Source organism: Schistocerca gregaria, chromosome 4 (genome assembly GCF_023897955.1).
Source record: "Schistocerca gregaria isolate iqSchGreg1 chromosome 4, iqSchGreg1.2, whole genome shotgun sequence".
Classification (NCBI taxonomy): Eukaryota; Metazoa; Arthropoda; class Insecta; order Orthoptera; family Acrididae; genus Schistocerca; species Schistocerca gregaria.
Window position 1 is genome coordinate 645,416,237 of NC_064923.1, and position 25,392 is coordinate 645,441,628.

The 25,392-nt window shown below is 44.4% G+C and overlaps 1 protein-coding gene across 1 annotated transcript in view; it reads right to left on the minus strand.

The window, feature by feature from the left end:
* LOC126267847 (myosin-7B-like) overlaps nt 1-25,392 on the minus strand; it is a 127,204-nt gene that overhangs the window by 63,611 nt on the left and 38,201 nt on the right. Inside the window, exons 3-5 of the mRNA XM_049973155.1 lie at nt 19,828-20,042; nt 11,772-11,871; nt 3,778-4,134 (exon numbers count right to left, since the gene is read on the minus strand). Of these exons, the coding sequence (XP_049829112.1) occupies nt 3,778-4,134; nt 11,772-11,871; nt 19,828-20,042 (672 nt within the window). The remainder of the gene's footprint in view (nt 1-3,777; nt 4,135-11,771; nt 11,872-19,827; nt 20,043-25,392) is intronic.

The following is a 25,392-nucleotide window of genomic DNA, read 5'->3' on the forward strand; positions in this document are numbered from 1 at the left end:
GTTTCGGCGTGTACAGCACCTAAAACCACTGATAAATTTAATCACCCAACAAAAAAAAAAAAAAAAAAAAAAAAAAATGGCTCTGAGTACTATGGGACTCAACTGCTGTGGTCATCAGTCCCCTAGAACTTAGAACTACCTAAACCTAACTAACCTAAGGACATCACACACATCCATGCCCGAGGCAGGATTCGAACCTGCGACCGTAGCAGTCGCACGGTTCCGGACTGCGCGCCTAGAACCGCGAGACCACCGCGGCCGGCAATCACCCAACAGCTACAAAGCTAACGGATACAATGACTGCCTAGCTGATCCGTGAAGCACTTAAAATCACATGAAAGTTTAATCAACAACTAAAACAACTGAAGCGAATGCAACAGCTGTCCAGCTGATCTCCGCAGTACCTAAAACCACTGGGAAATTTAAGCAACAAAACTGTTAAAAAGCTAACGTACACAGTGACTGCTCAGCTGATCTAAAGCCACTCAAGACAACCGTCAGGGAACGACCTTGCAAGGAACGGAAGAGCCAGCACAACCTCGAGGTGCCCCAGAGCACAACGCACCGAAGCACACTTGCCAACAACCTTCGGCCTCGGTGCCAAGCCAGATCTCCAGACTTTGCAAGTGGGCGCTAGCTGCTTATCCTGCGCACGACAGATCAAACCAGCGAGACTTCCAAACTAAAGCTCTAACTGATCCGAGCAGAAAGGCGAGAGAGACGTTCGGAGCAAGTGCCGTAGGATACAACGTGCACGAGCACTGGGCACGTTGTGCTGCGGTACGCCCCTGAAATGTTCCAGTAACGTTAGACACATCCAATGGCCGTCATGTACTCACATCATTCCTCGTCTGTAGGAATGGATTATTCAGTTCTGAAAATAAGCTTGCAAAAGGATGAAATTTTACACAACTGGCCATTAAAATTGCTACACCACGAAGATGACGTGCTACAGACGCGAAATTTAACCAACAGGAAGAAGATGCTGTGATATGCAAATGATTAGCTTTTCAGAGCATTCACACAAGGTTGGCGCTGGTGGCGACACCTACACCGTGCTGACATGAGTAATGTTTCCAACAGATTTCTGTGTGTGTGTATGGTTTGAGGTTTTCGAGCGCTAGACAAACAGCAGTTGACCTGCGTTGCCTGGTGAAACGTTGTTGTGATGCCTCGTATAAGGAGGAGAAATGCTTGCCATCACGTTTCCGACTTTGATAAAAGTCTTATTGTAGCCTATCGCGATTGAGGTTTATCGCATCGCGACATTGCTGCTCGCGTTGGTCGAAATCCAATGACTGTTAGCAGAATATGGAATCAGTGGGTTCAGGAGGGTAATACGGAACGCCGTGCTGGATCCCAACGGCCTCGTATCACTAGCAGTCGGGATGATAGGCATCTTATACACATGGCTGTAACGGATCGTGACGCCACGTCTCGATCCCTGAGTCAACAGATGGGGACGTTTGCAAGACAACAACCATCTGCACGAACAGTTCGACGACGTTTGCAGCAGCATGGACTATCAGCTCGGAGACCACGGCTGCGGTTACCCTTGCTGCATCACAGACAGGAGGGCCTGCGATGGTGTACTCAACGACGAACCTGGGTGCACGAATGGCAAAACGTCATTTTTTCGGACGAATTCGGGTTCTGTTTACAGCATCATGATGGACGCATCCGTATTTGGCGACATCGCGGTGAACACACAATGGAAGCGTGTATTCGTCATTGTGGTGTGGGTACTGTAAGACCTTCGGTACACGCACCATCAGATTATTTGACTTGTCACTCTAACGAAGTAGGCGAGTGTCAGCAATATGTCTCGTGGTCTAATCGTGGCGTGTTTATCTTCTGCCGTTAGGTCAGACGATAGAAATGCCGCTTGCACGCTTAGAGTATCAGATTGACGGTGACAAACTTTAAACAGAACTTGATTAATTTTCACACACATTTATTAAAATAATAAAAATAATAGATCATACGTAACTTGATTCTGGATGCTGTTTACAACTGACAAACTGTAGTTCCTTTGGTCTTGGTACGATAATCTTATTCTCACATATCTCTGATACTTGACAAAGTGTCTATACATTTATCTTCATGTATATGTAGAGAAATATTATAATCTTATTAGGCGCAGACTGAAACTTGACTATAGACTGGTACATACAAATACAGACTAATGCAGACTGACTAATCGGAGGTCTGTATATTGTGGTTGGCAGGAGAGACAACACCGTGTTACTAGAGGAGGCCGAAAGGCACGCGTTTTAGCTCATGTTGGCAGGCGGGAGGTCTGGAACAGGACACTGAAATTAGAATTTATAAAAACGGACATAGCTCCAGGGCTATGCTAAACTATCTTCACGGCAAATGAGAACTTAAGTAGGCAGTGAAACATCGCTAGCAAAGTCGGTTGTACAACTGGGGCGAGTGCTAGGAAGTCTCTGCAGACCTGCCGTGTGGCGGCGCTCGGTCTGCAATCATTGATAGTGGCGACACGCGGGTCTGATGTATACTACCGGACCGCGGCCGATTTAAAAGCTACCACCCAGCAAGTGTGGTGTCTGGCGGTGACACCACACTGTACACTCGTTATAATACCTCGCGAGCTCAGGTATCACTGCGCGAGAGCGTTCCGTGACGAGAAAAGGTTCTACGTTAGCAGCAATCTCATTGGTTGCATTACATATCAATACGCGGATTGGCGGAAGTAGAATTTGGTCCGTCTCTATGGCAGCGCGATCTCTTAGATCGGAGACGGACGAGCGCTGCGCCTGCGCTGTTGTGCTTAGCGGGGAGCGCTCTAGTGGGAAAGTTGTGTACGCGCTGACTACGCGGAACTATGTACACAACAGTCATCGCCATACTGGCATATCACCCAGCGTGATGGAATGGGGTGCTATTAGTTACACGTCTCGGTCACCTCTTGTTCACAGTGACGGCACTTTCGACAGTGGACGTTACATTTCAGATGTGTAACGACCCATGGCTCTACCCTTCATTTGATCCCTGCGAAACCCTACATTTCAGCAGGATAATGCACGATCGCATCTTGCAGGTCCTGTACGTGCCTTTCTGGATACAGAATATGTTCGAGTGTTGCCCTGGCCAGCACATTCTCCAGATCTCGCACCAACTGAAAACGTCTGGTGAATGGTGGCCGAGCAACTGGCTCGTCACAATACGCCAGAAAGGTAGGAGACGGATACTGGCAGAAGTAAAGCTGTGAGTACCGGGCGTGAGTCGTGCTTCGGTAGCTCAGTCGGTAGAGCACTTGCCCGCGAAAGGCAAAGGTCCCGAGTTCGAGTCTCTGTCGGGCACACAGTTTTAATCTGCCAGGAAGTTTCATCCAAGCTCTGTTTGACTCAATGCCCAGGCGTATCAAGGCCGTCATTACGGCTAGAGGTGGTTGTTCTGAGTACTGATTTCTCAGGATCTATGCACCAAAACTGCGTGAAAACGTAATCACATGTCAGTTCTAGTATAATATATTTGTTCACTGAATTCCCGTTTATCATCTGAATTTCTTCTTGGTGTAGCAATTTTAATGGCCAGTAGTGTACATAGCTCATACAAAGCAAAACCATGTGTGAACAAGCTTTGACTATTGCTACAATATCTTTGTGTTGCTACATCGCCCTTGCCTGTAAATGCTGTAGTATCAGCAGAGTTCGCTCAAGGTGTTTCCATTTTCGTCACTATAAGTGCATAAGAGACGAGTATGAAAGCAGACTAGTCAGAGGGGGCTTTGCGCAGCCGCCGAGCACCTACCGCCGCCACCCTGGAGTGCAGGTCGCGCACGTCCTCGCGCAGGACGGCGTAGTCGGCGGCCTGCCGCTTCCGGGTGGCCTCAGCGTCCTCGAGCAGCGTCCTCGCCTCCTGCAGCTCTGCGGTCACCGTGTGCAGGCGCTCCATCAACTCCTCGACCGTCGGCCCGTCTTCGCCGTCGCCGCCCTTCCCCTTCTTGGTACCTGGGCTGCCCGCCTTCTTGGCGTCGCGCTTTACGGACAGCGCGGATGGCTGTGGGGGCGGAGGAGGCGGGCGTACCCTCTCTGCAGCTTCCGCCTCCAGCTGGGCGCGAGCCGCCTTTTCCGCTTGCAGTTCCTTCTCTAGCTCGGCCACACGCAGCTACGGAGAGAGTGCTCCAGTGAGCCTGATTAAAAAACATCAAGAAAGCTGGAGAGCGTCGATATGGTTGTTGGTGGCGTTATGCTTGTTCAAAAAGCTACACCGGAATAAATTTTCAATACTCGACATTAAAATTGATACAGCAACAAGAAATGCAGATGATAAACGGAAATTCAATGGACAAATATATTATACTAGAACTGACATTTGATTACATTTTCATGCAATTTGGGTGCATAGATCCTCAGAAATCAGTACCCAGAACAACCACCTCTGGCCGTAATAACGCCGTGATACTCCTGGGCATTGAGTCAAACAGAGCTTGGATGGCGTGTACAGGTACAGCTGCCCATGCAGCTTCAACACGATGCCACAGTTCATCAAGAGTAGTGACTGGCGTATTGTAACGAGCCAGTTGCTCGGCCACCATTGACCAGACGTTTTCGATTGGTGAGAGATCTGGAGAATGTGCTGACCAAGGCTTCAGTCGAAAATTATCTGTATCTAGAAAGGCCCGTACAGGACGTGCAACATGCAGTCGTACATTATCCTGCTGAAATGTAGCGTTTCGCAGGGATCGAATGAAGGGTAGAGCCAGAGATCGTAACACTTGTGAAATGTAACGTCCACTGTTCAAAGTGCCGTCAATGCGACAAAGAGGTGACCGAGACGTGTAACCAGTGCCCCCCCCATACTATCACGCTGGGTGATACGCCAGTTTGAGGACGACGAATACACGCTTCCAGTGTGCGTTCACCGCGATGTCGCCAAACACGAACGCGACCGTCGTGATGCTGTAAACAGAACCTGGATTCACCCGAAAAAATGACGTTTTACCATTCATGCACCCAGGTACACCATCGCAGGCGCTCCTGCCTGTGATGCAGCGTCAAGGGTAACCGCAGCCATGGTCTCCGAGCTGATAGTCCATGCTGCTGCAAACGTCGTCGAACTGTTCGTGCAGACGGTTTTTGTCTTGCAAACGCCCCCATTTGTTGACTCATGGATCGAGACGTGGCTGCACGATCCGTTACAGCCATGCGGAGAAGATGCGTGTCATCTCGACTGCTAGTTATACGAGGCCGTTGGGATCCAGCACGGCGTTTCGTATTACCCTCCTGAACCCACCGATTCCATATTCTGTTAACAGTCATTGGATTTCGACCAACGCGAGCAGCAATGTCGCGATACGATAAACCGCAATTGCAATAGGCTACAATCCGACCTTTATCAAAGTCGGAAAAATGATGGTACGCATTTCTGCTCCTTACACGAGGCATCACAACAACGTTACACCAGCCAACGCCGCTCAACTGCTGTTGTTGTACGAGAAATCGGTTGCAAACTTTCCTCATGTCAGCACGTTATAGGTGTCGCCACCGGCGCCAGCCTTGTGTGGATGCTCTGAAAAGCTAATCATTTGCATATCACAGCATCTTCTTCCAGTCGATTAAATTTAGCGTCTGTAGCACGTCATCTTCGTGGTGTAGCAACTTTAATGGCCAGTAGTGTATTTCAACGGACTTCGTTGTCAGGGCATCACAGCATGGATACATCATTTTGTAGATAAGACCGCTTCAGTTGTAAGTCCTTTGTTTATTAGCACGTTTTACATCAATTAAGTAGTGCGTAACCTTAGGGGCCGATGACCTCAACAATTAGGTCCTATAAGACCTTACCACAAATTTCAAAAAAATTACGTTTTCTTGTCTTACATGACTTTATGACGTTTTCTCTGGTAATTTGTACAGGCTGCACCTGATGATGCAGCTATAATGCTAAGTAAACGGTCGTGCTGATAAATAAAGGACTTACAGCTGAAGCGATCTTATCTTCAAAATAATATTCAATTCATGAAATATAAATTGCATATGAGTGATCTACACTGCTTGAAAAAACAGAAAAAACACACAGAACACATGTTCGCTCATGTATGTGATCGCTTTGAAGGATATGAGGACATCGTGTGCACGTGCGAGTCAGGATTATCATTACCTGACAAAGTTTAAAGACGGCCTCACTATCGCTGTTAATTTGGTCAGCTGGTTTAGTTGTGCAGCATCCAGATTTGCGGGGAATTCGTATGTGACAGTGGCCCTGTGTTGGACTGCCTGGGAATGTGAGGGCAAGCATAGTCGTCATCAAGGTTCTGGCCGGCGGTGTCTGATCAACCACAATGGTGGTTCGCCGAATTGTGCACCAGGCACATCTGCGCCTGCCATCCGAGCACAAGGAATGGATTCCCTACAACATTCTGTCTCATGCTGCATCACTAGTTGGAGACCTGCAGCAGATGAACTAGGGAACTACCGTCCGTTGCATAGGCTGCCGTTAATAGCACAACACAAACTGCAGCGTTTGGTGTGGTGGCATGACAGGAACCATGAACTACTGATGAATGGCGTCTCAATGTGTTCAGCAGTAAATCGCGGTTCTGCACTACCCTGGATGACCGTCATTGACAAGTATGACGGCGACGTGACGAGAGGCCCCATTCTTCCAACGTTTGGACAGGCACAGCGGTGATGTTACTAGCGTCATAGTGTGGAGAGCCATCTTGTGTGATTTCAGGTCGTCACGGATGGTAGTGACCGAGGGAGCCCTAAATGCAGATGATACGTCACGGACAACCTGCGTCCTCATATGCTACCTCGCATGTGACAGTATCGCGGTGCCATTTACTAACACGATAGTGCTCGTCCACACAGGACACTTTTCTCTATGAACTGTCTGTGTGGTGATGACACACTCCCATGCCCAGCATGAGCCCCGTATCTGTCTCCGACAGAACGTGTTTGGGGCCATCGTATAAGTCAACTCCTTACTATTCCCAGTTTTCAGGATATGAGGGACCAGCTTGCCTTAGGAGCGAACAGTATAGTATATGGTAAGTGCCTATGGACCGAACTGCTGAGATCATCGGTCCCTAGGCATACAAACTATTTAATCTAACTTAAACTAACTTACGCAAAAGGCAAAACAGACCCAAGACCGAAGGAGGACGCGAACCTCCGACGGGGGGAGCCGTCCGAACGGTGACAAGGCGCCCTTACGGCAGGAGTGGACACAATGGCTTTATGACACCCTTGCCAACTGTATCGGTTCATGCATCCATGTCAAGTGTAATGTCATACTAATAAGTGGGCTCCTACTGCCAAATATCGGCATCGTAATCACTCAAATAGTGCTACATACCCTCTCAATCCGTGAAGTTTCATTTCTTTTCTGTTCTCCTGGTTGCTTCACTCTTTTCTGAGGCAGTATATATACACTGAAGAGCCAAAGAAGCTGTTGCACCTGCCTAATATCGTGTAGGGCCACCTCGAGCACGCAGAAGTGCCGCAACACGACGTGGCGTGGACTCGATTAGTGTCTGAAGTAGTGCTGGAGGGAAGTGGCGCCACGAATCCTGCAGGGCTGTCCATAAATCTGTAAGAGTACGAGGCGCTGGAGATTTCTTCTGAACAGCATGTTGCAACAATGTTCGTTTCTGGGTACTTTGGTGGCCAGCGGGAGTTTTTAAACTCATAAGAGTGTTCCTGGAGTCACTCTGTAGAAATTCTGGACGTGTGGAGTGTCGCATTGCCCTTCTGGAATTTCCCAAGCAGGTCGGAATGCACAATGGACACGAATGGATGCAGGTGATCAGACAGGATGCTTACCTATGTGTCACCTATCTGAGTCGTATCTAGACGCATCAGTGGTCCCATATCACTCCAACGCTCCACACCGTTACAGAGCATCCACCAGCTTGAACAGTCCTCTGCTAGCATGCAGGATCAATGGATTCATGAGGTTGTCTTCATATTCGTACACGTCCATCCGTTCGATACTATTTGAAACGAGACTCGTCCTACCAGGCAACAGGTCTCCAGTCATCAACAGTCGAGTGTCGGTGTTGACGGGCCCAGGTGAGGGGTAAAGCTTTGTATCGTGAGGTCACGAGTGGGCCTTTGGTTCCGAAAGCCCATATCGATTATGTTTCATTGAATGGTTCTCCCGTTGACACTTGCTGATGGCCCAGCATTGAAATCTGCAGGAATTTGCGGAAGGGATGCACTTATGTCACGTTGAACGATTCTCTTCAGTCGTCGATGGCCCCGTTCTTGCAGCATCTTTTTCCGGCCGCACCGATGTCGGAGATTTGGTGTTTTAGCGGATTCATGATATTCACGGTACCCTCGCGTATGGTCGAACGGGAAACGTCCCCCCCCCTCCCCCCCCCCCCTTCATCGCTACCTCGGAGATGCTGTGTCCCATCGATCGTGCGCCGACTACAAAACCACGTTCAAACTACCTTAACTCATGATAACGTGCCATTGTAGCTGCAGTAACCGATCTAACGACTTCGCCAGACACTTGTTGTCTTATATAGTCGTTGCCGACCGCAGCGCCGTATTCTGCCTGTTTACATATCTCTGTATTGGAATACGCATGCCTATACCAGTTTCTTTGGCTCTTCGATGTAGATTCAAACAGAAGTTTTAAGGTTTACGAACATAGACTGTAACGTAACAAGGTGGAACCTTCGCAAGACTACGTGTCGATATGTATGAGCAGTATGGCAGCAGAATGACAGCTAGCGGTCACGGGATGATTTGCTTATTTACGAGGCGGGAGTCGGCGCGCGCCGACCGATGAGCGGCTTGGCGATAGGTACACGTTCTAGGGGAGGGGATGCTTTTCGTCATCCCAGAAAATGGGCTGTGATTAGCTGGGAGTGGGAAAGACCTAGACGGTTTGAAATTTGCGAGCTTTCGAAACGTCAAGATGTGGTGGCTCTCAGAGAGATTGTAAAAAGGTTGTAGAGACATTTTGTGTTGTTCACATTACTCGTGATATTTCATGAGGGAATAAAGACATTCAACAGACTAAAAAATTGGCCAGGTGCGAGTAGGACTCGGCTCTGAAGGTTAATTTTGTATATATATATTTCATTCATACTAGGAATCGAGAATCTCGACGAGTTTTGCCTGTTATCGAGAGCGATATTGGCGCGGTATCGATCATTGGAATTCCAAGACTTTCGAGAATGTTTTAATTTTTAGTTTTAAGTAGGATAACAAATGACAAAATAAATATTTTTTCCGTGTGATATAATTACAAATTAACAATTTTCTATTTTTTTTTCTTTACTTGTGCTGTGAAACTTCGCTTCTTGCTAAATTTCATCATTCTAGGTCTACGGGAAGAATCCCACGGGTTTCAATGAGGGAGTTTGCGTGTATAAGAACATAAGACATAAATGGTCGTATCTCTTGACTGCATTGACTGAGAATCTTACATTTATTACACGGCCGAGGAACCACAGACCTTAGTTCGTCACATAAATTTCAAACTGATACGTCTACCCATTCCTGAGACAAGGGGCTTAACAGACGGACCGACAGACAGACAATTGTGATATAATAACAGATTCACGATTTTTGGATATTTTCCTTTACTTCTGCAGCGGAACCCTGTTTCTTACCAAATTTCATGGTTCTAGACCAGTGAGTTTGCTGGTAACAAAATGTTAAGGAACCATAGACCACAGTATATAACAAATTTCAGCTAGCACGTTCCTGAGAAAAAGGGGTCTTAATAGTAAGTCAAACAGATAGATAATCATATCAACTGACAAGAAAACTGATGTGATATAACTGTAAATTCACAATTTTTCGATTTTTTCCATTATTCCTACAGTGTAACCCTGTTTCTTGACAAATTTCATGGTTCTAGACCACTGAGTTTGCTGGTATCAAAATATTGAGCAACCATAGACCACAGTATATAACACATTTCAGCTAGCACGTTCCTAAGAAAAAGGGGTCTTAATAGTAAGTTAGACAGACAGACAATCATATCAAATGACAAAAAAACTGATGTGATATAATTACAAATTCACAATTTTTGGACTTTTTCCCTTACTTGTAGTGTGAAACCTTGCTCCTTCTCAAATTTCATGATTCTGGACCAAAGAGAAATATCCTGTAGAGTAATACTCCTAGGGTCTTGCAGGCAGGCAGCTGATCTCAGAGGTGCATTTAGTGCTTGCCTACTTGCAGGCGCCTTGGGATACTTTGCAGGTTTTCTCTGTAGAGGTACATTTTTAAAATTCTCAATAAATGTGGACAGCTGCTTCCGAGTGTTTTTATGAACTGGCGGGTCTTAGGGGGACCCTTTGTTGCTATATTATCTCATGTGTCAATGTTATGCCCGTCCATTATCAAGCCATAGGAGGGTGTGACAACGGAGCACTGAAAAAGCTTAATGACCCTTTGCTGCCTCAGATCACGTTCAGGTTTCGTCGAGTGGTTTCAAGCGGTCTTTAATGGTTCAAGTCTGTACTCAAGAGTAAAAATTGCAGTCACAGTGTACTCCAAAGGAGTGAGTTCGTGCGCATTGGGGATGTGGCCCCCAGTGTCCACAGAGAAGGGTTGAAACGTCTGAGGGTATCAGCAGCATCAAAGGTTATGAAGAATGTCTTCCCATTGCTCAGCACACTGAAAACTGTCGTTTCCGGTCGCGAAATGTATGGGACCACCGTCACTGGTCTCATTGACGCACTTTATGGTATCGCTCTGAGACCTTTTCGTTTAAATTCTGAACGGTAATACTTTGAAATGTTTACCTCGACAAACCATAACAAAACGGCGTGATTTCAGGGCGCCATCAGAAGGCGTGTAATGTGTGTAAGAAGGGCTGTGATGACCTTTCTATCGTGAGACACGTCCACGGTGGCGTTTGGCAGGATTGTGGTGAAATTTGGTGCCAGTGTGACATAATTAACCTATTTTAAACGTCACACGAACTTCTGAGCCCTGCCCTTTCTTCCGGATGCGTCGACAGTTTGCTGTTTGAAACGTCGTCGAGTCAGAGGGTGATGTCGCAGAGCGCCGCGCTTTTACATCACTTTGAGCCAAATTTAAAAATTATGCTTTGGCACGGGAGGCAAATGCGGGGTTCAGAAAAAATGATCCTGCACTGTTGCGCAGTGTATAATATGGTCCAATAGCTACAACAGAGATATCATCTAGACATTCAGTGCCACACAGATGCGGTAGTTTGATGCAGACAAGCAGAAATTTAGATTTTGACGTGAGAAATGGCGTCACAAACTATCATTGCCGCAGGTGGTTCAGTTAATTTTGATCTTCCGAGGTGAGGCATCATTCTGTTCATCGCCACATCAGGTGTAAAATTCCATCTAGTTTCATGACATCATAATGAGGTATTTCTCAAAATCACAGGTTCATTATTCCACATACAAGAATAATACAAATGTGTACTCAACAGTCAATTGTTTGCCCCTAGCGATGACAATATTGGATATCGTTAAAGTACTGCTCTAGTATTCGGTGTGGCACGTCCTTTCCTACCGCAATGAGTTTCGACTGTTCTGATACTCTTTGGAATGACTTTTTTTCATTGGAATGCTTGGTTGAGATATGGGGATTTCTGAACTATTTCCTGTTACTCTTTCTCATAGAGTGCTTGCAGAACAAAACCTGAACTAGCCTTGCAGGTCTTTGACACCCCTATTCGATTTTACGGTTGGGAAATGACTGCGATTACTCTTGTTAACAAAATACCGCAGTATGAACATTTATGTTTCTCGTGAAGAATCACTGCATTTGTCTCCGGCGAGAACTTGCCTGTAGCTGCAGGGTGATGTCTGCGTTACGCCGGCCAGCATGCGCCACATTAACCGCGTACTCCTGGTCGCTGGCATCGCAAATCACCGACTCCAGGGCCCTGCAGTCAGAAAAACAACCTACTTACGACCTGCGTGTTGGAAACCTTACCGAGTTGTTAGGTTCACATCGCAAGCTCTCCGACTTTCTCCAAGTACACTACTGGCCATTAAAACTGCTACACCAAGAAGAAATGCAGATGATAAACGGGTATTCATTGGACAAATATATTATACTAAAACTGACATGTGATTACATTTCCACGCAGTTTGGGTGCATATATCCTGAGAAATCAGTACACAGAGCAACCACCTCTGGTCGCAATTACGGCCTTGGTACGCCTGGGCATTGAGTCAAACGGAGCTTGGATGGCATGTACAGGTACAGCTGCCCATGCAGCTTCAACACGATACCATAGTTCATCAAGACTAGTGACTGGCGTATTGTGACGAGCCAGTTGCTCAGCCACCATTGACCAGACATTTTCAATTGGTGAGAGATCTGGAGAATGTGCTGGCCAGGGCAGCAGTCGAACATTTTCTGTATCCAGAAAGGCCGAACAGGACCTGCAACTTGCGGAAGGTGCATTATCCTGCTGAAATGTAGGGTTTCGCAGGGATCAAATGAAGGGCAGAGCCACGGGTCGTAACACATCTGAAATGTACCGTCCACTGTTCAAAGTGCCGTCAATGCGAACAAGAGGTGCCCGTGACACGTAACCAATGGTACCCCATATCATCACGCCGGGTGATATGCCAGTACAGCTGGCCGCGGTGGTCTAGCGGTTCAGGCGCTCAGTCCAGAACCGCGGGACTACTACGGTCGCAGGTTCGAATCCTGCCTCAGGCATGGATGTGTGTGATGTCCTTAGGTTAGTTAGGTTTAAGTAGTTCTAAGTTCTAGGGGACTGATGACCACAGATGTTAGGTCCCATAGTGCTCAGAGCCATTTTATGCCAGTACGGCGATGATGAATACACGCTTCTAATGTGCGTTCACCGCGATGTCGCCAGACACGGATTCGACCATCATGATGCTGTAAACAGAACCTGGATTCATCATCCGACAAAATAACGTTTTGCCATTCGTGCACCCAGTTTCGTCGTTGAGTCCCCATCTGTTGACTCAGGGATCGAGACGTGGCTGCACGATCCGTTACAGCCATGCGGATAAGATGCCTGTCATCTCGACTGCTAGTCATAGAAGGCCGTTGGGATCCAGCACGGAATTCCGTATTACCCTCCTAAACCCACCGATTCCATATTTTGCTAACAGTCACTGGATCTCGACCAACGCGAGAAGCAATGTCGCAGTAAGATAAACTGCAATCGCAATAGGCTACAATCCGACCTTTATCAAAGTCGGAAACGTGATGGTACGCATTTATGCTCCTTACACAAGGCATCACAACAACGTTTCACCAGGCAACACCGGTCAACTGCTGTTTGTGTATGAGAAATCGGTTGGAAATTTTCTTCATGTCAGCTCGTTGTAGGTGTCGCCACCTGCGCCACCCTTGTGTGAATGCTCTGAAAAGCTAAGCATTTTCATATCACTGCATCTTCTTCCTGCGGGTTAAATTTCGCGTCTGTAGCACGTCATCTTCATGGTGAAGCAATTTTAATGGCCAGCAGTGTATTAAATGTTTATAACTGTAGATTTCGATATTATTAATAGTACATTACAGTGACCTTGGGTTGAAACTCTTTTCTTCCGTGTTTGCTTTAACAATACGTATGTTTTTGATAGGGTCCGAGTTTAGCAAAACACAGTTTTGTTTTTTAACGCATACATATTTCACTGCAGTTGCAGCATCTTCAGTGGGCTTTTATTTTTCATCTGTTAATGATAAAGAGTGTTGTTTGTTGTTTGTATACATGTAGTTATTTGTTTTTAAAACGTAATTACAGATACTTGAAAAACACATAAATTACGAATACATATCTTCTTACCACTTGGTGTGGTTTTTCTGATGTGTTGTGTTTCTACAGTGACCTTTTTGTTCCACAGTTTTTCATCTGCAACCACTTATACCTTAAAGTAGATAAATTGTTTAAGCCAAAAGTACGATTTGAAAACTTGTTATTTCTATGCCTGAAAATATTTAATTCTATGTGTGTATGTGTGTGTGTATTTACATATTGTTTCACTTACATTTTCCTTTTAAACATCTTCATCACTGTCAGACACTATATATTGGGTTGCTACTGTCACGTTCACTGAACTGTTTCACTGCTTTACCAGCTGTAAAAACAAGACTAATAATTGAAGAAAATTATCAGATACAAAAAGCCATAGTGGAAGGCAAACAAGAGATAAATGAATACACAGCTCTCTGCAATGGCACTTTGTTCTCTGCCCTCAAAGAATTATTAGACAAGGCCAATCAATAGAGCTCTCACCTCCCCCTCCCCCCCCACCATCCCAGCCCCTCCCCCCCCCACACACACAAAAACAATTCTAAAATCTGCTGTCACTCTCTCTCTTTCTCTCTCTCTCTCTCTCTCTCTCTCTCTCTCTCTCTCTCTCTCTCTCTCGCTTTTCACACACACACACACACACACACACACACACACAAAAGAGACCTTTTCTCTCTCTCTCTCTCTCTCTCTCTCCCTCTCTCTCTCTCTCTCCCTCACACACACACACACACACACACACACACACACACACACACACAAAGAATAAGAATCACAGACGCCTCTGAAAGATTCAGAACAACCGCCAGGAACACCTTCAACTGTTCCACTGTCAGCCATCTTGTTTTTACACATTAAATTGTTCCACTGCTCGCCATGTTTGTTTTTACATCTGGTAAAGCAATGAAAGAGTTACAGTGACAGTGGCAACTCAATATATAGTGACTGACAGTGATGAAGATGATTAAAAGGAAACTGTAAGTGAAACATAGTGTAAATAGACACACACACAATAGAATTAAATAATTTCAGGCATAGAAATAACAAGTTTTCCAACTGTAATTTTGGCTTAAACAATTTATCTACTTTAAGGTATGAGTGGTTGCAGATGACAAACTGTGGAACAAAACGGTCACTGTAGAAAAACAACATATCAGAAAACCACACCATGTGGTAAAAAGGTATGAATTCGCAATTTATGTGTTTTTTCAAATATCTGTAATTACGATTTAAAAACTAATAGCTACATATATACAAACAGCAAAGAACACTCTTTGTCGTTAACAGATGAAAAATAAAAGCCCACTGAAGATTCTGCGACTGCATGAAACATGTTTGGGTTAAAAAACAAAATTGTGTTTTGCTGAAGGTGGACCCTATTCAAAAACATACGTATAGTACATTACAGGTTTACGTTGAAAACAGCCGCATGATAGAAGAGAGAGCATATACACTACGCTATCAAAACTGTGCAGGCTGCCCTATGTAAATGGGGCGATAAAGAGATTAATACAAGATAGGTGATTTGGAACCAATACAAACGTACGTACATGAACAGACACAAAATGTACTCGTAAAATATTTCTTTGAATTAAATAAAAGTAAAATCCACTTTTCCAGTTTCTGGGCACATGGGTGATAAGATGTGTTTTCTCTGCCTGATTATTGATGTGACGAGATAAAGTTGATGGAAACTACTCCAGCCTTCTACCGATGTAACCAAGCAGCAGACCGGCCCAATTGTAGGTGACGAATGAAGGAAGCTGCCCTGAAATTTATTCTGTTACTTTCTTACTTCATTTTTCTCTTATCTTTCAGTGAAACACATTTTTAAAGCAATAGTCTATTTCCTATTAGGACAGCAAAACATTTCACATTAAGGTGAGACTTGTTTACTACAGCATTGTTTCGTTAAAGAAATACTCACGGAATAGGTAGATTATGAAGTAGCTGCCAAAATTTTAGTGAATGTATCAACATGACACGTGACAAAAGGAGCCATCTCCTGACAACCTTAATTCGTAAATATTTTGTGGTGAGAACTGTGTTTAGGTTCCAGAATGAATTTTCACTTTGGAGCGAAGTGTTTGCTGATTTGAAGCTTCCTGTTGGCTTGAAACTGTGTGCCTGACTGGCTCTCGAATATGGGACATTTGCCTTTCGCTGGAAAGTGCTTTACCAATTAAGTTACCGACTGAGTCATGCTTAGTGGAGTCGGTAGAACGCTTGCCAGGAAAAGGCGAAAGTCCCAGTTTAGTTTGCCGGTCCACCACAGTTTAAATCTGACAGTGTTTCAAGTGTGTTGAGTCTTTGAGGCCACAGTAAAGTCATATTTTTCTGGCTAACTTCTCGTGCTTCAGTGCGAGAGACATCTTCAGAGGCTAAGGTGATAGCGAGCTATTTGCTCCTAGAAGCAAATAATTCCCATACTTTATTGGTCCAACCATCAGAAACAGTCCCAGACGACCCCTGTCGTCTTGTGTCGTCGTAACTAATGTTCGACAATGTTTGGATGGGGATTTCGACCAATAAGCTCTCCATGTAATCACTTTTGAAGCATTTAACGCCAAGGAATGTATCCATGTATCTCTGTAACTTCCGAAGATAGTTGTAGGAGCAGAAGACAAACAATTGAGCGAAAAAATATATCCTGGGCTACATATAAAATAGCAGCCTTCTCCCACCCCACCGCCACCAACTTCCCTATAAAAAATCGTCAGTAAAATAGCTGCCGTGAAAGCACGCGCTGTTCGATCAGACTCCGTAAATATACATTTTTTTTTTTTTTTTACTAAACCAAGACCAGGCAGACCTCGTGTACTAATGCAGAAGGACCGTTGAACATTGCGGAGCGTGGTTGTAAAAACTCGTTACTAGGCGACGCTTAAGATGGTATAAAGAGAAACACCACTGGACACTGGATGGCTGGAAACGAATGATTTGGAGTAAGGGATCACGCTACATCCTGCGGCAATCCCAGGGAAGGTTTGGGTTTGGCGAATGCTTGGCGAATCTTACCTAACATCATGTGTAATAGCAGTAGTGCAGTATGGAAGAGGCGGTATTACGAATAGGTCGTTTTTTGTGGTTAGGTTGTGGTTCCCTTATTGTGCTTAAGAAAATGCTAATGCGGAAGAATACGGACACATTTAACAGCACTACGTACTGTGTACAGTAGAGAGACGGTTCGGAGATGTTGGTTGTATCAGCATAACAGTGCATCCTGTCACGAAGCGTTATACGAGGTGCGACAATAAAGTAATGAGACTGATGTGAAAAAAAATGTTGCTTACCGTTTTAATCAAGTTTCGTGTTGTCTCCTTCAAAGTAATTCCCTTTTGATTGCACACACTTTTTCCAGCGCTTCTGCCACTGATGGTAACATTCCTGGAACTCATCTTCTGTAATATCCTCCAAGACCCTCGTCACAGCTTTTTGGACATCTTGTGTTGTTTGAAAATGGTGTCCTTCGACCACCGTTTTGACTCTTGGAAATAGAAAAAGGTCGCACGGACGATGTCTGGTGAATGAGGTGGCTATGGTAGTACTGAAATGTGTTTTGAGGTTAAAAATAGCTGTACTGACAGAACAGTATGGGATGGCGCATTATCGTGATGCAGAATCCAATTATCAGCAATGTTGGCACGGACACGAAGAGCTCTTTTACGAAGTCTTTCTAAAATTTCTCTGTAATAATATTGGTTAACTGTTTGTTCAGGAGGCACTCACTCTTTATGAACAATTCCCTTGGAATCAAAGAAGCACGCAAGCATGCATTTCACTTTTGACTTTGACATGCGAGCTTTTTTTGGTCTGGGTGATCTCTCTGAGCACCTTGGCGAACTTTGGCGTTTTGTCTCTGGGTCGTACTGAAAAAACCAACTTTCATCACCAGTGATAACACGGCTCAACCATTCTGGATTGATTTCCGTTTGCTCTGACAGATCGGCTGCCACATTTTTCCGTATTTCTCGCTGTTGTGGTGTGAGATTTTTGGGGACCATTTTTGCACAAATCTTTGTCATACCAAGATCTTCAGTTATTATTAGACGAATCATTTCTCGATTGATGTTCAGTTCTTCTGCAATCATTTTCACGGATAGTCTTCGATCAGATCGTACGAGTTCACGCACCCTGGCCAAGTTGACATCCGTCCGTGAGGTTGATGGTCGTCCACTGAAGTCTTCATCTTCAACATTCGTTCTGCCTTCACTAAACATTTTATGCCAACGAAAAACTTGAGATCTTGACATAACCTCCTCTCCAAAGGCCTTCTGAAGTTTACTGTAAGTTGTCGCCGCATTTTCACCCAATTTAATGCAAAAAGAAATGGTATACCGTTGCGCAATATTATGCGGTTCCATTTCCGTAACGAGAGATACAAACACGTGTTAACTTATTACAGCACAACTCACGACTGAGCAGTTGCATCGATGTGCCGCTTGGACCAGAAGCAGATTATAGGCCTATGTCAAAGATATTGTGCCTAAGCAAGCCTGCAGGGTTGCGACATCTTGCAAAGAAAATCAGTCTCATTACTTGATTGTCACATCTCGTATGTGAGATAATGGTTCGTTGAGAATAACATTCCTGAAATGGACTGACCTGGCGAGTGTCCCGACGTGAAACCAATGTAACACCTTTGGGATGAGCTAGAGCGCCGACTTTGCTCCAGAACCCAGTGTCCAACATCACTATCTTCTCTAGTTTCAGCTCTTGAGGGAGACTGGCTTGCCACTCCTCCACAGACATTAAGACACCTCATTAAAAGTGTCCCAAACACAGTTAACGCCATCATACGCTGAGGTGACAAAAGTCGCGGAATACCTCCTAATATCGTGTCAGATCTCCTTTTGCCTGGTGTAGTGTAGCAACTCGACGTGACATGGTCTCAACAAGTTGTTGGAAGTCCCCTGCAGAAATACTGGCCCAAGCTAGGTCTAAAGCCGTCCAGAATTTCGAAAGTATTGCCGGTGCAGTATTTTGTTCACGAATGCCCTCTCCATTGTGTTACACAGATGTTCTATGGGATATATGTTGGGCGATCTGGGTGGCCTAATAATTCGCTCGAATACCCAGAATGATCTTCAAACCTGTCGCCAACAACTGTGGCCTGTCATCATTGTTTGGGAATGTGAAGTCCATGAATGGTTGAAAATGATCTCCAAGTAGCTGAACGTTAGCATTTCCAGTCAATGATCGGTTCAGTTAGACCAAAGGACGCAGTATATTCCATGTAAACAGAGCCCACACCATTATGGAGCCACCACCAGTTTGCGCAGTGCCTTGTTGACATCTTGGGTCCATGGCTTCTTGGAGTCTGCGCCATACTCGAACCCTACCATCAGCTTTTGCCAACTGAAAACGGGACTCGGCTGACCAGTGCACGGTTTTCCAGTCGTCTAGGATTCAACCGATATGGTCACGAGACCAGGAAAAGCGCTGTAGGCAATGTTGTGCTTCTGGCAAAGTCACTCGAGTCGGTCGTCTGCTGCAATAGCCCATTAACGGCAAATCGCGCCGCACTGTCCTAACGGATACTGACGCCATAGTCCCACGTTGATTTCTGCGGTTATTTCACCCAGTGTTGCTTGTCTGTTAGCACTGACAACTCTACGCAAGCGCCGCTGCTCTCGGCCGTTAAGTGAAGGCCGTCGGCCACTGCGTTGTCCATGGTGAGAGGTAATGTCTGAAATGTGGTATTGTCGGCACACTTTTTACACTGTGGCTAGTGGAATACTGCATTCCCTAACGATTTCCGAAATGGAATGTCCCTTGCTTCTAGCTGCAACTACAATTCCGCGTTCAAAATCTGTTAGTTCCCGTTTGCGACCATAATCACATCGGAAACATTTTCACATGAATCATCCGAATACAAATGACAGCTCCGCCAATGCACCACCCTTTTATACCTTGTGTACGCGTTACTACCGCCATTTGTATATGTGTATATCGCTATAACATGACTTTTCTCACCTCAATGTAAAGGGGAAGGGTGGACACACTTCATATTTATCAAAACTGATATGTGTCTATTACGTTTGATCAAATAGTGTACAGTACCAAGCTACACTGGAGAAGCGGCCGAGGACAGCTTACTTGTGCGCCAGGGCGTAGTCGCGCTCCAGCTCGGTTTGGCGCTTGTTTGCTCGTTCCAGCTGGCCGTCGGCCTCCTCCAGCTGCTGGCGATAAGTGTTGGCCATGTCCAGAGCCTTCTGAACCCTGTCGGTCAGCCTGTTCTTCTCTTCCCGCAGACGGCGCACCTCGGTCTTCAAAGATACCACATCTGAGTCTTCACCTCGTTCCTGAATCTCCTGCAAGTAATTCATGTTGTCAGTTGTACTCGTCGCCGTAGAAATTTTTAGGAACTTACCATTGGCTGTGTTGGACTAATGTTTGTAGCGGAATGGGTCTTGGTCTTGATGGAAGATACTAATTGCCAGAAAATAAAGAAAAAAAAACTGGAACCGCCGCTAGAAATGTACAGGGTGTTCAGCACAGAGGTTACAAACTTTCAAGAGGGATAGAATACACCTGGATGATGAAAAATTACATACAAACGCATGGTTGAAAACACGTTCCTGGCGCAGTAGTGACGGCACAAAACGCAAGAAAGGTAAGACATGAACAAGGCGAGGAAACACTTTTATTATGTTTAGTACAGCAGAAATCGTGACAGTTGCTGCACTCTGCCTTAACGCCTTTCTTATGTAATGGAGAGATGATTTCCATGCTCCAATCCTTAGGTATTTCTTCCTTTATCCATATTTCCTTTATTAATTCATGAATAAAGGAAATATTCTCTTTACCCAAACTTTAATAATTCGACCTCTATGCCATCTTCTCCTGCTGCTTCATTATTCTTTAAGTTTTTAACGGCATTCTTCACTTCCTCTCAGTCTGATGGTTCGACTTCCTGCTCCTCTACTTCTTATTCTAATTCCAGTTCCAAGTTCAGTTCCTCCTTTTCCTCATTCAAGGTTTCCTTTCTGTTCCCTCCTGCCTTTCCATCAAGTAACTCAGCAAAATACTCCTGCCGACTTCCCGTAGCTTCGCTTTTAACTTCAACAGTTTCCATCTTTAGATCAGATCATTTATTGGGACAAGTGCTGGAGAAATTTTGTATAACAACCAACTACATCAGTTGTACATTGATTTTGAACAAGCATACGACAGCATAGACAGGAATAAAATTTTCCAAAGAATGAAGGATTTTAGAATCCCATTGAAACTAGTGAGGTTGATCGAAATGACCATGAAGGCAACGGTATGCAAGGTCAGAACACAGGAAGAGTTGTCAGGAGAGTTTCATGTATGGAGTGGGCTGCAGCAGGGAGATGTGATATCTGCGTTACTCCGTAACTTTGCACTGTTGTTGTTGTTGTTGTGTTGTTGTGGTCTTCAGTCCTGAGACTGGTATGATGCAGCTCTCCATGCTACTCTTTCCTGTGCAAGCTTCTTCATCTCCCAGTACCTACTGCAACCTACATCCTTCTGAATCTGCTTGGTGTATTCATCTCTTAGTCTCCTTCTACGATTTTTACCCTCCACGCTGACCCTCCAATACTAAATTGGTGATCCCTTGATGCCTTAGAACATGTCCTACCAACCGATCCCTTCTTCTCGTCAAGTTGTGCCACAAACTTCTCTTCTCCACAATCCTATTCAATACTTCCTCATTAGTTATGCGGTCTACCCATCTAATCTTTAGCACTCTTCTGTAGCACCACATTTCGAAAGCTTCTATTCTCTTCTAGTCCAAACTAACATACATGGCTACACTCCATACAAATACTTTCAGAAACGACTTCCTGACACTTAAATCTATACTCGATGTTAACAAATTTCTCTTCTTCAGAAACGCTTTCCTTGTAATTGGCAGTGTACATTTTATATTCTTTCTACTTAGACCATCATCAGTTATTTTGCTCCCCAAATAGCAAAACTCCTTTACTACCTTAAGTGTCTCATTACCTAATCTAACTCCCTCAGCATCACCCGACTTAATTCGACTACATTCCATTATCCTCGTTTTGCTTTTGTTGATGTTCATCTTATATACTCCTCTCAAGACACTGTCCATTCCATTCAACTGCTCTTCCAAGTCCTTTGCTGTCTCTGACAGAATTACAATGTCATCGGCGAACCTCAAAGTTTTTATTTCTTCTCCATGAATTTTAATACCTACTCCGAATTTTTCTTTTGTTTCCTTTACTGCTTGCTCAAAATACAGATTGAATAACATCGGGGAGAGGCTACAGCCCTGTCTCATTCCTTTCCCAACCACTGCTTCATTTCATGCCCCTCGACTCTTATGACTGCCATCTGGTTTCTGAACAAATTGTAAATAGCCTTTCGCTCCCTGTATTTTACCCCTGCCACCTTCAGAATTTGGAAGAGAGCATTCCAGTCAACATTGTCAAAAGCTTTCTCTAAGTCTGCAAATGCTAGAAACGTAGGTTTGCCTTTTCTTAATCTTTCTTCTAAGATAAGTCGTAAGGTTAGTATTGCCTCACGTGTTCCAGTATTTCTACGGAATCCAAACTGATCTTCCCTGAGGTCGGCTTCTACTAGTTTTTCCATTCGTCTGTAAAGAATTCGTGTTAGTATTTTGCAGCTGTGGCTTATTAAACTGATAGTTCGGTAATTTTCACATCTGTCAACGCCTGCTTTCTTTGGGATTGGAATTATTATATTCTTCTTGAAGTCTGAAGGTATTTCGCCTGTTTCATACACCTTGCTCACCAGATGGAGGAGTTTTGCCAGGATTGGCTCTCCCAAGGCCGTCAGTAGTTCCAATGGAATGTTGTCTACTCCGGGGGCCTTAGTTCGACTCAGGTCTTTCAGTACTCTGTCAAACTCTTCACGCAGTATCGTATCTCCCATTTCATCTTCATCTACATCCTCTTCCATTTCCATAATATTGTCCTCAAGTACATCGCCCTTGTATAGACTCTCTATATACTCCTTCCACCTTTCTGCTTTCCCTTCTTTGCTTAGAACTGGGTTTCCAACTGAGCTCTTGATGTTCATAAAAGTGGTTCTCTTATCTCCAAAGGTCTCTTTAATTTTCCTGTAGGCAGTATATATCTTACCCCTAGTGAGATAATCCTCTACATCCTTACATTTGTCCTCTAGCCATCTCTGCTTAGCCATTTTGCACTTCCTATCGATCTCGTTTTTGAGACGTTTGTATTCCTTTTTGCCTGGTTCATTTATTGTATTTTTATATTTTCTCCTTTCATCAATTAAATTCAATATTTCTTCTGTTACCCAAGGATGTCTACTAGCCCTCGTCTTTTTACCTACTTGATCCTCTGCTGCCTTCACTAATTCATCCCTCAAAGCTACCCATTCTTCTTCTACTGTATTTCTTTCCCCCATTCCTGTCAATTGTTCCCTTATGCTCTCCCTGAAACTCTGTACAACTGAAACGTCCCCTTAGAACAATTGTACACGACTGTGCTTAAACTGACACACAATAGTTTTTAGCGCAACGCAATCTGACTTTCAAAAATCCCTACGAAAGAATGGCCCTGACTAACATTAACCTGTATGTTTCACAAATCACTTACCTCACAAAAATCTTCGTTACTCGAACTACTGCAATACAGCGAGCGCCACTACTGCTAGCTAACTAAAAGATTCAAACTACGGAAGTCATTAAATACTGATAGGCACAGTTAGCAAATGAAAGATTTTAATAGAGAACAAACAATGTATTTACCTTTATAGTCATAATATATATATATATCAGTTCATGACACCAATTCTTACAAATTTCAAAACTCCGCCATCTCTCTCCCCACGTCCACCACCGCTGGTGGCTCACCTCCAACTGCGCAACGCTACGCGCTGTTAGCATCCAGCTGCCGCTGCACAACACTACAATGGCAGACAACAATGCAAACCAGCCACAGACTGCACACGGCACAGCCAGTGATTTTTCATTCAGAGCGCTACGTGGCGTTACCAATAAGAAAACGTAAACAGCCTACTTACACAAATTCTGGTTCTTTCAGTTTATCCCGGTCCCATCTCCTTAAATTCGCACCTTTTTGCAGTTTCTTCAGTTTTAATCTACAGTTCATAACCAATCAATTGTGGTCAGAGTCCACATCTGCCCCTGGAAATGTCTTACAATTTAAAAGCTGGTTCCTAAATCTCTGTCTTACCATTATATAATCTAACTGATACCTTTTAGTATCTCCAGTGTTCTTCCATGTATACAACCTTCTTTCATGATTCTTAAACCAAGTGTTAGCTATGATTAAGTTGTGCTCTGTGCAAAATTCCACCAGGCGGCTTCCTCTTTCATTTCTCTCTCCCAGTCCATATTCACCTACTATGTTTCCTTCTCGCCCTTTTCCTACACTCGAATTCCAGTCACCCAAGACTATTAAATTTTCATCTCCCTTCACTATCTGAATAATTTCTTTTATTTCATCATACATTTCTTCAAATTCTTCGTCATGTGCAGAGCTAGTTGGCATACAAACTTGTACTACTGTAGTAGGTGTGGACTTCGTATCTATCTTGGCCACAATAATGCGTTCACTATGCTGTTTGTAGTAGCTTACCCGCATTCCTATTTTCCTATTCATTATTAAACCTACTCCTACATTACCCCTATTTGATTTTGTGTTTATAACCCTGTAGTCACCTGACCAAAAGTCTTGTTCCTCCTACCACCGAGCTTCACTAATTCCCACTATATCTAACTTTAACCTATCCATTTCCCTTTTTAAATTTTCTAACCTACCTGCCCGATTAAGGGATCTGACATTTCACGCTCAGATCCGTAGAACACCAGTTTTCTTTCTACTGATAACGACATCCTCTTGAGTAGTCCCCGCCTGGAGATCCGAATGGGGGACTATTTTACCTCCGGAATATTTTACCCAAAGCCTCCCCACCAACAGCAAGGTCCATGGTTCATAGGGAGGGGGGGGGGCGGAACTTTGCACTATAGAAGATAATTCGGCAAATGCCAACAAAGCCAGGAGGAACGATATTTAGCCAGCAGGTCCAAGTAGGACATACATTGATGACATAGCATTAATTGCAAGGAATATCAAAGCCTTGAAGGATAATTTTACTACATTGGAAGGAGCAGCGTGGAAGTTGGGAATGGTAGTTAATGTGGGTAATGCAAAGTATAGAAAAGTTTAAATATCTAGGTTCGATAATAACAGAAGATAATAGGGCAGCAGCAGAAATTCAGGAAGGGATAGCATGTGGAAACCGATGTTATTATTCCCTGTAGAATCTATTCAAGTCTAGAAACGTTAATAGGATCACAGAAATCCAAATACTGTTGACTTTATTAAGACCTGTTGGGGAAGATATCTGGGGCGTTGAAAGAGGAAAGAAACTGGAGAATAAGGACAAACGCAGAACTACAGACACTTTATGCACAATTGAATATTGTAGTTAAAACCAAGCAAGAAAGAATAAGATTGACTGGACATTTAAAAAGACTGCCAGAAATTCGAAGTGTCAAGAAAGTGTTTAAAGGAATGTCCGAAGGCAGAAGGAGAAGAGAAAGACCCAAGAAATAGTGGCTTGAAGATATGGAAGAGGATCTCAAAGCAATGGAAGTCAGAGGTTGGAGAAGGAAGGCGATGGATAGAGAAGAAGAGAGGCAAGTTACAAAGGAGGCCA